This window comes from Chelonia mydas, chromosome 7 (assembly GCF_015237465.2).
Source record: "Chelonia mydas isolate rCheMyd1 chromosome 7, rCheMyd1.pri.v2, whole genome shotgun sequence".
Taxonomy (NCBI): domain Eukaryota; kingdom Metazoa; phylum Chordata; order Testudines; family Cheloniidae; genus Chelonia; species Chelonia mydas.
In genome coordinates, this window is record NC_057853.1 from 58,270,476 (window position 1) to 58,285,422 (window position 14,947).

The window sequence follows — 14,947 nt, forward strand, 5'->3', positions numbered from 1 at the left end:
TCCCTTCAGCTGAATTCTTGGAGGTATATTTCAGCCACTGTCTGTGTGTGTGATATCTATAAAAGTTACTAATATAAAGCCTTCTTGGACTAACCTTAGCCTTTGTTTATAGTAATCTTCATCTCCATCATCTCTGCATCTCTTTACTCTACGATTTCCTACTGTGTTCTCTTCCTCTTCCTCAGAGCTTGGGAAGAAGTCTTCATCCTCCTCAGCTTCTTCCTTAAGGTTTCTCTTCCCTGAATGTTTTCTTCCTCCTGGCAAAGTCTTCAGTTCGTAATCACAATGATCCTCAGCATGAAAAAATGCCGCCGCTTCCTCCTCTTCCTCCTCCTCCTCTGGATTAAAAAGCTCCTCATCAGGCACACATTCTGACTCTTCACTGTCATCCCCTGGTTCACCTCTCAGCTTCTCCTTGACCTCAGGACGCCTCTTTTCCTTTGGCATTCCTATCTTAAATTGGATCTGAAGAGCATGGTTCTGAAGTTTCTTCATGTGCTTTTTCAGGCGCTTATCTGTTTTTGACAGGGTTCTGGTTTTGCCACCCTTTCCCTTTATGACTAATGTGGGAGTTTCACACTGAATGTTCTTGGCCTGTGCTTTATTCTTTGGTCCCTTCTTAAGGGCTGACCTTTTCCTTTCGGATGACAGCTTAGCTTGATCTGCCAAATACTTCTCAAAATCAGATGCTTCATTTAGCATTAACCTGCGCGGCTTCTTTTCTATCTTCTGAGGGACCTTTGTTCCAAAAGGGGTCATCTGACCAGTACGAATGAGTTCCTCCCATTCTGTTTCTTGGACTGGCATGAGCATACTGCCAAGAGACGATGGACCAGGCTCTGCAAAGAGACTCAGAACATTCATTTCTTACTGCAGACTCATTTATGTGCTCTAAGTAATATCCTGCAGTTCAAACAGATAAGCAGGTTTGTTTTAACCTTTAAATTTATTTGTTTTAATAATATATAAAGCATCAATCCTGAAACTAGCACCCTTCCTCATACACTGTACAGAATAAACCAAAATTACATCCAACTAATTCAATGGTTAGAGAAACCAGCCATACAAACTAAACTGGAGGGAAAAAGAGAAAAAAGCATTCCAAAAAGGAAAAGAATGAAATAGAAGGCCAAAAGGGTCAGATAAAAAGTGCTATATACTGTACATGTAAAATGTTATCTCCAAACTACACACACAATGCAATCACTTCACCCACCACTGAAATGCAGCCATTTCTGACATGAAGCATATCTGCAAAGATAATCAGAAATTAAGTCAATATCCACATCATCGATCTCCAAGCATTAACCCACTGCCATCACAACACTCAGTACCACTAACGTCCCCTCTGACATACTGACTTTCCAGAAGTCAAAAAACTGAAATTCCCACAGACCACTTTAACTTGATCTTCCAACACTACAATTAATAATTTAATGGCTACACTCTTAAACTTGCACTCTTGGCATTTCTTCACACCATACATCAGAGAAGGGACACAAGGCTGATTATACACTCAAAGTTTCTTACCTTATCGAATACCCTACCAAACATCTACTATAGATCACTGCCATCTACCTTCTGATTATGACTTAAAAAAAATAGTAACTACACAGAACACAAAACAAAAAACTGTGCACAAAAATTATTGAAATGTTCATACACCACACACACTGGTCTATATGTATATACATTCACAACATGATGCATAACAAAAAGTTGGCAGGTACACTAAGTGACTGGTGCAGTATCTGAAACCACTTTTAACTCATGTTTTAGAAACTGAGTGGTTAACAAGATGCTGGTATCTCTTAACTCCATTTCTTCGATTCAGTGCCCAATTCATGTCCTTGCCAGATACTCACACTGCATCCACAAGCTCATTTCCTTCAGATTCCTTTTTATTAATGTTTCTTGATGAGACTACAATTAATATCTCCACAATACAACTGTTCCTCTTCCTCAGCCTTCCCACCAGAAGGACAGAAATTACAGTTCCAATCCTGTAAGGTACTTAAGGGTACACCTGGATCAGATTGTAGGACTGGGGCCTCTGGCATTGAACCAGCATAGTAGTTAAGCTTGTACTTAACTTTAAGCATGAGTAGTCCCACTAAATTCAGTGAGATTACAAATGTACCTAACTACATTTCTGTATCAGGACCCGTGTTAGTAAATGCCAAATATAGAACTTAATTTGTGAAGTCATTTTTTTTTTTACGGTTGTACCATATTCCAAAATGATTCAATTGCACACTTACTTATCCCACTCAAGGGGAACCTAATTTAAAATTAATGCGTAATTTTAAAAAAATGCTATTTATTTAAATTACTATGGTTCTTCTGCTACACATCCTGAGTGTGATGAGCAGGTGTGCACGTAACTTGAGTTTAATGTTCTTTGAACAGATACGATTGCTCTTCAAGATCAACTATACCCTGCTACAGCTTTATGTTAACTTTTTTATATGTTTGCATGTTATATCTAGATATTTATAAGCTAATGACCATAGCATCAGAACACTATTTCCTTCGAAATATTTATTTACAGAAGACAAGGATTCAGTAATCACATATGTAGCTATTTCCGTAAACTCATTACTTTACCAGATTACATAACTGTAAGCTTTCAGAAAGAAGAACATACACTAGACGTAAAGACCTCGTCATGACTAAGCTACATTTCCTCGTACCAAATGCATGAGTTTTAGTGCACAGAGCATAAAAGGAAGGATCTTATGGTGTATTTCTATTCACAAAAGTGACCGTCAGAAGTGGCACATTCTTATTCCATAGATCTATTCCAACTCAAATCTACCATTTTACTGTCAAAAATAAGCCTTTACTGCTTTTTACTCCTTTATGACCTGCAGATCCAACACAGATGTGAGTGAGAGAGCAGGAACCTATTCAAGTCATGTGTCAGAACAGTATTATGAATTTCAATGCGCTACCCCTGTACAAACTCACTGAACTCTAATGGGGCTGCACAGATATCAATGGGTGCCTATTTTGGCCTTCAGAATTTTGATTATTAGTGATGACATACAGGACAGAAAGATACCAGCTTGACTCTAAGAACTCATGTTGAGTTTGCAGAGGGAAGTAAGAAAAAACAACAACAGATGCTCAGTTAGATTTGATCTTGGAAACATTGAGACAATTATCAGGGTATTCCGTAAGAAACTACTGTTCTCACACTGTACAGCTCATATAACGTAAACATTTTTTAATTTCTAAAAAGTGTTTCCTACCAAGATATGAAAAACCAATTTGGTGAGTACTGACTGATGGCTGATTATGAAATGTAATTCAATCACTACGTTAGCTTTATCACATTAGCTGTGAAAAATGTTAAGATTTCCAATTTATTAAGCCCAATACTCTAATGTGCATTAGCTCTCCCTACTGAACTAAGCACAGATCTACTTTCAGTCTTTAAAAATCCCCACATGGATACTCTGAGATCTGCAATTCTGCAGGTGCAGAGAATTAAGTGTTCCTAAAATCACTCTTTGAAAACAAACCACTGAAATTTATTTACTCATGTTCACTGGCAAAGATCTTGGCAAGGAGTTTCAAACAACAAAAGGCATTACATAGAAATGACAGAAACTCAGAAAAAGATTTGCAATGGCATTTTCCCTCACCTTCATCATCCTGAAATTCAACATCATTTGTTCCAATGAGAGTCTCTGCTCCACCAAGAACTGCTTGGAGACGCTTTTGTTTTGCTTTGATCTTTTTTAACTGTTGCTCCTTGAATGACAATAGTGTACAAAATTTAAAACTCTTGGTAGCTGACTTGCTTTTCTTACAAACAACAAGGTTCAAGCTGTTATTACTATGTTAAGTAGCAGGTTAGCATTTTGCATCTGAAACAAGTTCAAATTTTGATATGGTTCTATGTGATAAAAATGCATGTTGAAGGTGTCATCCCAGCACCTGGTGGATACTTCTCTACATAACACATACACATCCACACCCCCAGTTTGGCATAGTTCATCATGACTGGGGCATAAATTTCTAAAAGTGCACTAATTCAGGTGTACATGCACAGCATATACATGCACACAATATACATGCAAACACCAGATGGGCATGCACAAGTTAAGGTTGTGCACACAAACAAATCTTATGTGCATCAGATACTTTCACATACACTTGGGTATGCATTTTTTAAACTTGGCCCTAGGATCCAGTGAAGAAAAGCCCCATATATAGCTTATGAAATTTGCACTAAGCATATATTTGAGCTCAGTCAGTGCCAGTCCTTCACTTTCATATATGCTAATTGCAATCATAAAATTAAGTACAAATCTTCTCTTCAACACATTTGTTTTGAGATGTGTTGCCACAAAGAGACTGAAAGAACTCAAAACCAGTCAATGTTCTTCTTCATGCATGAACAGGTATTATTACACCAAGTGAGCTCAAGAGAAGACAACTAATTTATTTGCAAAAAAACTAACACCACAGTGCTTGTAATCATACAAGAGTGAGGGAATTCAAAATTACGGGTCCTGTAACAATCGTAGCTCACCACCATTTACACTTCTTTCATAATCTTTTATCCACTTTTGTTGTCCTCATAAGTGTTATAATGTGGCAAAGTTACAATTCCTAAGGTGACCAAGAAGGTTATGGACTGTGTTATACAGGTCATCAAATCATAATGGTCCCTTCTGGATTTGGAATCTATGAATTTCCTGATTTATAAATAAACTGATCAAATTATTAAACACACAAAGCAGTACAAGTTTTTATTACTTATAAACTTCATTCTTTCTAAATCTTTTCCCCTCCCCTCAGAAGCGCATGATTTGAGGATCAAGTTTTAATTTTTTTAAATTTAGTAAAACTACCCTCAATGAGCTGTTTCCTTGAGTGTCATTTGCTGAAAATCCTCCAGCGCACCTGTGTGCAGTTATAAAAGATACTTACACAAGCACTGACATCCCTGCTGTCATAATACCCATCTTATAAAGCACTTGCCACATGTCAGCACTAAGCTATCAAGAAGATAATTTCATAACTTAGCTCTTTATAAGGCAATGAACATTTGTCTCACTATGAAAAAAATTTGGCTTTCACCTACTAAGGATTTTTTTTTAACTACTCAAAAAGGTGAAGTATTATTAAAAAAACTGAAATTGCACAAACTACAACACAAATAGGGTGCAACTTGTAATTTAGGGCCTGAATCTGTAAACATCACACACGTAACTTCACTCATTTGACTAATGTCTTAAGATCAATAAGACTACTCATAAAAACAAAGTTGCTAAGGTTTTTCTATACAGTGATTTAGTCTAAGACAGCGGTTCTCAAACTGTGGGTCGTGACGCCGAAGTGGGTCGTGACCCCATTTTAATGGGGTCACCAGGGCTGCCTTAAGACTTGCTGGGGCCTGGAGCCCAAGCCCAAGCCCAAAGGCTTCAGCCCTAGGCGGCAGGGCTCAGCTCACAGGCCCCCTGCCTGGGGCTGAAGCCCTTGGGCTTTGGCTCCCTGGCCTGCGGGGCTTTGGTTTGCCTCCCCCGCCTCAGGGTGGTGGGGCTTGGGCGGGCTCAGGCTTCGGTCCTCCCTCCTGAGGTCCAGTAGTAATTTTGTTGTCAGAAGGGGGTCATGGTGCAATAAAGTTTGAGAACATTTTGGTCTAAGACTTCAGCAGTTTTAGAAATGGCTAATAAAGAACACCTCATTCAAGTTAGCTATTATCCTGCAACTGGTTGTTCATTAATTCATTTTCAGATAACATGGACACAAGTGCGGAGAAAAAAAATCACATAACATTGCTAACACTCTGAAACACCACCATGAGGCCCTACAGGAATTACAATCATTTATCCAAACGAGCTCTAGAACTATTATTTTAGAGACTGTTCCAAAGCCCAAGTCAATGGAACAACTCCCACTGACTTCAGAGGCTTTGGATTAAGTTCTTATAACCTTTGGTAAAAAACAAAACAAAAACAAAACAAAAAAAAACACTGTTGAAATGGTGAAGGAACTGCAAGTTTAGACTCTGACCCTTTATCAGGATCCTCAAGTGTGAAACCTGACACAGGATCAGCGCCTTAAGCAATCCAAAGCACAAGTTAATTTTTTTCAGTCACCTTGTTATACTTTTGTCGTTTTACAGAGTCTAGTTTTCTGTTTATATCTTTGCTACTGACAGCTTGAGGAGTAAGTTGCTCTATAATTGTATTGATCTGTTTCAAAGATGTCATACAGGACCTGAAAAATACAAAGATGTTCATTTAGTACTCAGTTGTAATAATGAGAAGAGTAAGTACATGACATTTTCAACTCAGAGTTTAAATCTAAAAATTATAGCCAAGATTTTAACAAACAGAAGGCTAAAGTTGGATTTCTAAATAAATATGCTGATTTTCTTGGCCTTTGAATTTTACAAAGGCTAGTTTTTAAAATGAATCAAGCATTTGTAAAAATGTTTTTATGATTTTTTTAAAATGTTAAACAGTTCTGTTCAAATACAAACAACGCACTGCAGTATTTGGAACTCAATAATTACATCTCTGCTAATGAACAACTACCAGGAAGTAGAGCCCTGCAGTGGGATTGGGATCCCCTGGGGTCCTCCAGGACCTGCTGCCATAACAGGAGTGGGATTAAAGAATAGTTCCGTGCAGGGCTCTACCAGGAAGTGAAACTGGGCAATCTACTTTTATTATCCAAGGTAAGAGAAGCGCAAGAAATAAAGTATAAGTGGTGAAAGAGTTGGGTTTCTTTTTTAAATCTGTTTTAATAATCTATAGTTAGAAAATACATTGGTATGGGCATTTATTTTAAATCTTATTTTAACCTTAGTGTCTATTTAACAGATAAAATTATTTTTGTATTGTGCTGTAAAATAATTTTACGAAGGTACAGTAGTACTGAACCTTTCATGTCTAGGTCACTATATTTATTCAAATTCTTATATATAACCTGCCACTGCCTCACGTAAAGCCTAGGTGGACAGTAACCAAAAAGTGTCACCATTTAACGACTGTTGCATGATCTCTTAAAATTGGAGGGGAGGGGGGGAAACGGGGGGGGGGGGGGCGGACTGTCTCATCAATAGAAATGACGGCACAAAGAGCCTACTGTACTGATTAGCTACAGATAAGAGGTAAAACTAACATTTTTTGAATATAAGATACTGAGTTCTTCTTTTCTCCATTGTGTACAACATCAATACATGATGTCACATTGGACCAACTGCAGCATGTGATAATACATTATCATTCAAACTAATAATCAGAAATGCAAAGGAAAGCATACCAGCCCAAACAAATAATGGTGGAGAGAGTGGATTTTTAAATATACATTAAAGAAGCAAGCTTCTCTCTCTACCTATCCCTATTTTCACACTTTTCTATAACTTGCTGCATGACTAGTCTGCCAGCTAGCTCATTTATATAACAATGCAAGACCGAGTGATATTTTTAGATGCTAATATTAGGCCAAACAGAAATCAAACCATCAGACGCTGATGCAACAAACAGAGGTCTCTTTGGAATGTAACCAGAAATTACATGAACAAATGTGCAAACAGAGATGAAGAACAAGTCTCACACTGTTTGAGGCCCTATTGGCTAAATAGCAAGGGGCCAGAAGAGCTTCGAAGACATAAAAAGAAAAAAAAGAGTACTTGCGGCACCTTAGAGACTAACAAATTTATTTGAGCATAAGCTTTCGTGAGCTACAGCATTAATGCATCCGATGAAGTGAACTGTAGCTCACAAAAGCTTATGCTCAAATAAATTGGTTAGTCTCTAAGGTGCCACAAGTACTCCTTTTCTTTTTGCGAATGCAGACTAACATGGCTGCTACTCTGAAATCTATCATTTGAGGACATACACACTAGATAAATTCACATTTACTCTTGCAAAGTGGCCTCTGTTGAATGAAATAAGTGCTACAATGTGTTTTTAAAGGAGAATCATAATTCGCCATTGCCATCCACAGTATGTGCAGCAAATGCATTGTGCAAAGCCATGCTTTTTCCACCACATTTTCTGTTATTAATTAGGTTTGGGGTGGAACGTACTAGTGAAAACATCTTCATGGATGTCTCCTCCCACTAAATGTGCCCCTCTTATGTCCACCCTTATGTGGGGGTCCTGTATTGGCCTCTGGCACATTTGCAAGTTCTAATGGTAGAATAAATATATCATCCTGATGCCCAGCTTTGCATCTCAAAAGCACTATGTAAATGTAAAATAGTCAACCCCTGTGACTGTGAGATGTTCATCTGTAAAATGAGGATAATGGCTAAACACAGCAATAGTCTTTCCTATTCTCAAAACCAACACATCTTCAACCACATCTCTCTTCCCGTTCAGCTCCAAAATCATCAAGAAAGCAGTTAAAAATCATTGCTTTGAATTCATCTCCTCCAAACCCGTCCCCACTCCCCTCTTACTTATAATTTTGGGGAAGTTATACATTATAGTTATATGTGTTACGTTATTCAGACGTCAGACTAGATGATCACAATGATCCCTTTTGACCTTGGAACATATTACCCTAATCTAAAGAAGTACTTGTGGCACCTTAGAGACTAACCAATTTATTTGAGCATAAGCTTTCGTGAGCTACAGCTCACTTCATCGGATGCATAAAGTGGAAAATGCAGTGAGGATTTTTTATACACACAGACCATGAAAAAATGGGTGTTTGTCACTTCAAAAGGTTTTCTCTCCCCCCACCCCACTCTACTGCTGGTAATAGCTTATCTAAAGTGATCACTCTCCTTACAATGTGTATGATAATCAAGGTGGGCCATTTCCAGCACAAATCCAGGGTTTAACAAGAACATCTGAGGAACAGTGGGGGGAGGGGAGGGGGGTAGGAAAAAACAAGGGGAAATAGGTTACCTCGCATAATGACTTAGCCACTCCAAGTCTCTATTCAAGCCTAAGTTAATTGAATCCAATTTGCAAATGAATTCCAATTCAGCAGCCTTTCGCTGGAGTCTGGTTTTGAAGTTTTTCTATTGTAATATCGCAACTTTCATGTCTGTACCCACCTGCTGAAGTGAAGAAACAGATTGACAGAGCCAGAAGAGTACCCAGAAGTCACCTACTACAGGATAGGCCTAACAAAGAAAATAACAGAACGCCACTAGCCGTCACCTTCAGCCCCCAACTAAAACTCTCCAACGCATTATCAAGGATCTACAACCTATCCTGAAGGATGACCCAACACTCTCACAAATCTTGGGAGACAGACCAGTCCTTGCCTACAGACAGCCTCCCAACCTGAAGCAGATACTCACCAGCAACTACATACCACACAACAGAACCACTAACCCAGGAACCTATCCTTGCAACAAAGCCCGTTGCCAGCTGTGCCCACATATCTATTCAGGGGACACCATCACAGGGCCTAATAACATCAGCCACGCTATCAGAGGCTCGTTCACCTGCATATCTACCAATGTGATATATGTCATCATGTGCAAGCAATGCCCCTCTGCCATGTACATTGGTCAAACTGGACAGTCTCTACGTAAAAGAATAAATGGACACAAATCAGATGTCAAGAATTATAACATTCATAAATCAGTCGGAGAACACTTCAATCTCTCTGTTCACGCGATTACAGACATGAAAGTTGCGATATTACAACAGAAAACCTTCAAAACCTGACTCCAGCGAGAGGCTGCTGAATTGGAATTCATTTGCAAATTGGATTCAATTAACTTAGGCTTGAATAGAGACTGGGAGTGGCTAAGTCATTATGCAAGGTAACCTATTTCCCCTTGTTTTTTCCTACCTCCCTCTCCTCCCCCCACTGTTCCTCAGACGTTCTTGTTAAACCCTGGATTTGTGCTGGAAATGGCCCACCTTGATCATCATACACATTGTAAGGAGAGTGATCACTTTAGATAAGCTATTACCAGCAGCAGAGTGGGGTGGGGGGAGAGAAAACCTTTTGAAGTGATAAACACCCATTTTTTCATAGTCTGTGTGTATAAAAAATCCTCACTGCATTTTCCACTTTATGCATCCGATGAAGTGAGCTGTAGCTCACGAAAGCTTATGCTCAAATAAATTGGTTAGTCTCTAAGGTGCCACGAGTACTCCTTTTCTTTTTGCGAATACAGACTAACACGGCTGCTACTCTGAAACCTACCCTAATCTAGATTCCACCCTCCGCTGCTCCACTGAGTTATGATCTATTCCTCACTTGGTCTCAGGGCTTTTACTCCTTCCTCACCATCCCTGACCTCTCTGCTGTTTCTAAACACTTTAGATCACCCCTTCCCTTCTCACGTTGTCCTTCTATTGATTTTGTGACTGTCCTTTCCCCTAGTTCTCCTCCTCCTTTTTTGGCCATTCCTTCAGGGTCTTCTTACAAATCTTCCTGCTTCCCTCTCCCATTTCTAGAGTCCTACAGAACTATATAACCTTGGCCACTTCCTCTTCTCCTTCTACACCTTTTTCTTTGTGTGATCTCATCTGATCACATAGCTTCAACTACTGTAGCTCTGACATCAATGCTGACAACACCAACATCTGCCTCTTACTCCTGACTTGTCTGAAGCCATCCGGTCACTCACTTCATCCTCTTTCTTTGACATCTCCTCCTGGGTATCTTTTCTATCACTTTTGACTTAAAAAAGTAACATGGTCACAACTGAACTTTGTCTTTTTTCCAAAACTCTATCCACTCCCTCTTCTGTTACTGTTGAACACACCATCATCCACTCTATAACTGAGGTCTGTAACCCACGTCACCTTTGACTCTTTCCTATCCACAGCCCCATACATCTACTAGGCCATCTCCAAATCTCGCTGCTGCTGCTTCCTTTGTAACATCACTTAAATCCACCCTTTTCTCTGTCTACACAACTAGAACTCTCCTTTAGGCCCTTGTCACCTCCCATTTTGGTCACAAGAGCCTCATCCTATCGGACCTCCCTGACATCTGCATCACCCCCGCCTAGTCCATGCAAAAATGCAGCTACTAAGATTATCCTTGGGTTCTGTCATTCTAATCCTTTTATCTCACTATCTGAATCTTTCACTCACTCCCCTCCACCACCACACCAAGTTTAACACTTATTTTTTGACTCTCCAGGACTCTGACCAACTCTATCCCTTTGCTTACATGCATCTCTTTTCTCATTGTCCCTGTCCCATCCAGTCTGCCAATGATACCAGACTTCATGTCCCATTTGCTTACTTTGTCCACAACCATCTCCACACTGTCTTGCAAGCAGCTTCATACACATAAAACACTCTTTGTTAACTAGTCTGAAAAGACTACTCACCTTCCCTCATTTAAATCACTGTTAAAGACCGTTTCTTCTGTGACACACACATGCAACTAAGAAAAAATAGTGGATCACAAATTGAATGAGTCATCAATGTGATACAACTGAAAAAAGGCTAACATTCTGGGGTGTTATGGGAGACGGTTACTGTCCTGCTCTACTCAGCATTAGTGAGGCCTCAGCTGGAGTACTGTGTCCAGTTTTGGGCACCACCACACTTTAAGGAACGTGGACAAATTGGAGAGAGTCTTGAGGAGAGCAATAAAAATGATAAAAGGTTTGAAAAAACCTGACCTATGAGGAATGAGTAAAAAAAGTGGGCATGTTTAGTCTTGAGAAAAGAAGACCCGGGGGGGGGCGACGACCTGATACAGTCTTCAAATATGTTAAGGACTGTTATAAAGACAATGATCAATGGTTCTCCAGGTCCACTGAAGGTAGAACATGAAGTAACGGGCTTAATCTGCAGCAAGGGAGATTATGGTTAGATATTGGGAAAAATTTTCCAACTATGAGGAAAGTTAAGCACTAGAATAGGCTTCCAAGGGAGGTTGTGGAATCCCCATCACTGGAATTTTTAAGAACAGTTTAAGCAAAGACCTGTCAGGGATGGTGTTGGTATACTAGGTCCTGCGGCACAGAGGGCTGGACTAGATGACCCCACAAATTCCTTGCAGCCCTACATTCCTATGATTATATGAAAAGTTTATTCCCCATGCTGTGCACCAGCCTTGAAAGAGTAAATGCATTATCGTATTGATTTTGCCCCACTCTTCCTGTGTCAACCCCCATGTACCCACTACCACCTTTTGCTCCATCACTGAAAGATTAAGGCCTAATTTCAAACAACTCTTATGCATCCTCTTAACTTCATGTGTGAGTAGATTCACTGATGTCAAAAGGATTAGTCAGGTGCATAAAGTTTTCTAAGTTCTTTGAGAGCTGTCTTATACATACTGTGATGCGCGGTAAAAAAACAATTCTCGGGCACTGTAAAATAACAATAATGCAAAAACAGAGAAACTAAAGAATGAAGAGGTTGAATGAGATGCCCAAGATCACGTAGCAACTCAGTGGTTGTGTTGGACACTGCGAAGCAGAGCTAGGATTAAAGTTCAGGAGTTCATGTCTCATAGGCTATGTCTACACTACAGACCTTACAGAGGCACAGCTGTACTGCTGTAGCTGCGCCACTGTAAGGTCTCCTGTGTAGCCTCTCTATGCTGACGGGAAAGCTCTCTCCTGCCAGTATAATTAAACCATCCCCAAAGACTGGCAGTAACTATGTCAGCGGGAGAGCATCTCCTGCTGACACAGTGCTGCCCACTATGGTGCTTTTGTCGGTGAAACTTATATTGGTCTCCCCCCCCCCCCCCACCCCACCCCACACTCCTGACCGACAAAAGATTTACAGACAAAAGTGCTAGTGTATAAAAAGCCTTAGTCCCATTCCTCTAGACCTTACTGTCTACATACCACTTTAGCTTTCGGTTTTTATAGGGCGGATTTCCTGAATATTGTTACAAGAGCTTGGGACAAGATACTTTGTTCTGTGATCCACCAGTTATGGGATCATAGGAAGCACATTACATGGTGTTATTTTTACCGGGTCACTCCTCCAAGCATAACTCCACTTAGATTTACAATACACCTTGCAATATATTGCGTGGGACAATTCTGCACTGGCTGGTCAGAAGAGGGATAAGATGACTTGTTGGGAGGCCGTATGGGCTAGTGGACAATCAGGTAAACCCTTTCTATTCCCTTACTCTGCCACTGATTAGCTAGATAACCTCAGGTAAGTCATTTAACACATACCTGTATGTGCTTCACGTTCTCCACCTGTATAATAGTAATAAGGATTCAACTAATCAACTGTTTTGAGATGTGATGGTGAAGTAAGTGATACATAATCATTTCCATCTCTTACTTCTATGATTCAACAAACTTTTATTACTAGGTACCACATGAGTTTAAAAGTAGTAAGAGACTGCACACAAACTTACCTTAAATCGTCCAGCACCGATTGGTATTCTGCCTCTGCATTGGCTAATGTCGTGGCCCTGTTGGCGTCACTGATCGCATTGTCTACCTGCTGGAGGACTCCCTGCTCCAGCACATCCTGGTCGTACACGTCGACCCCCAGACCTTTCAGCTCCGCAACCTGGGCACTGGGCGCCACGGACGGGATCTGCTGCCTGTCAATGTGTAACAGCGGCTGTCCCGTGCGGGGGGGCTCCCGCGCGGGAACCCCGGAGGAGCCGCAGGGGCCATTCTCGGAGGCCGGAGCTCCAGGGCTGCCCCCCAGGTCGCTGTCGCACGGGCCCGTCCCCTGGGCAGTCCCCGCTTCCCCCGCGCTGCTCGGACCCGGATCGCTCGCAGCGGCCCCAGGGCCCCTCTCGTGGGACCCGCCCGGCGGGCGGCCTGTCTCCGTGGGCATCCTCGGCGCGAGCAGGGCCCGGGCGGGCGGGGCGATGGGCCCGGGCGGGCCGGGCTCTCGCAGGCAGGGCGCCAAGCCAGCCCACGCTGGGGAGCCGCGCCGCAGTGACAGGGCGACCCCGGAAGGCGGAGGCAGCCGAGCCCGGGGTGTCCGCCCCGCCCCCAACTCCGCCGGCCCCGAGCGCCGAGACTCAACTCAGCGCGAGGAACTCGCCGCGACCCGGACGGCACACTGCGCAGGTAGCGCATGCGTAGAAACAACCGTTCCCATGCACGCACCCGGCGCATAGAGAGCGCGCCGGGCCGCCACTACCTCGTGCTCCCCCTCCCTCTCGCCTGAGCAGGAGACAAGAGCGCATGCGCTGCCTTCCTTGGGCTCTCCTGGAGAGAGGGGTAGGGCTGCGCATGCGTCTTCTCCTGGCTGACTGCATTTGTGCTGGAAATGGCCCAACTTCATTACCATACACATTGTAAGGAGAGTGATTGCTTTAGATAAGCTATTACCAACAGGAGAGTGGGGTGGGAGGAGGTATTTTTTCATGCTTTGTGTGTATATAAAAAGATCTTCTACATTTCCACAGTATGCAGCCGATGAAGTGAGCTGTAGCTCACGAAAGCTTATGCTCAAATAAATTGGTTAGTCTCTAAGGTGCCACAAGTACTCCTTTTCTTTTTGCGAATACAGACTAACAAGGCTGCTACTCTGACACCATGCAGATTAATAGTTTACCTCCTTAATGATGAGTAACATTCCAGGTATGCTTGGGAAACAACTGTTATGCTAATTGGTGAGGCCATGTATGCCCCACATCCTCACTCTTGCAGCCCCCAACTCAGCCTTGGGAATATACAGATTGCAACAATCTCTCCAGTGCAATTTACCTGACAGCTCTTTTCAATGTCATCTCTGTGGCACGACCGAAGGGCCCACAGGGCTGCAGTTAACAAGAGAGTAGCTTAAGTGAGCTCTAGTGGTGCCCCAAGCATTTAAAACATTGGTATGATTCTTTTGCCTAATTTGTGGTATTTCTAACATGCCCACTACTGTGGCCTTTCTGCACCAGACATAAAATTAAGAGTTTCAGTGCATTTCTTCATCAAGGACCAGCTACTGTTACTTAGAGATATTTTTATCTTCTCCCATCTCCTCCTCATAGTCACCTGGCCTTGAGAAATGATACTGAGTTTTCTTTAACTCTCATTGGGGGAAGGCTTTTG

General features: G+C 41.7%; 1 protein-coding gene across 6 annotated transcripts in view; it reads right to left on the bottom strand.

Annotated features, from left to right (window-relative positions):
• The window catches only part of ERCC6 (ERCC excision repair 6, chromatin remodeling factor), a 79,329-nt gene extending 65,345 nt beyond the window's left edge, over positions 1 to 13,984 (bottom strand). For 3 of the 6 annotated variants that reach the window (XM_043551056.1, XM_037903940.2, XM_037903941.2), the window contains exons 1-4: positions 13,297 to 13,983; positions 6,117 to 6,237; positions 3,651 to 3,759; positions 95 to 839 (exon numbers count right to left, since the gene is read on the bottom strand). In XM_043551056.1, coding sequence (XP_043406991.1) covers positions 95 to 839; positions 3,651 to 3,759; positions 6,117 to 6,237; positions 13,297 to 13,730 — 1,409 coding nt within the window. In that variant the 5' untranslated portion in view covers positions 13,731 to 13,983. Of the gene's footprint in view, positions 1 to 94; positions 840 to 1,216; positions 1,252 to 3,650; positions 3,760 to 6,116; positions 6,238 to 13,296 lie in introns of those variants that run through there. The other 3 variants (XM_043551055.1, XM_043551057.1, XM_043551058.1) reach the window with 3 other exon arrangements.
• Between the last annotated feature and the right edge of the window lie 963 nt (positions 13,985 to 14,947).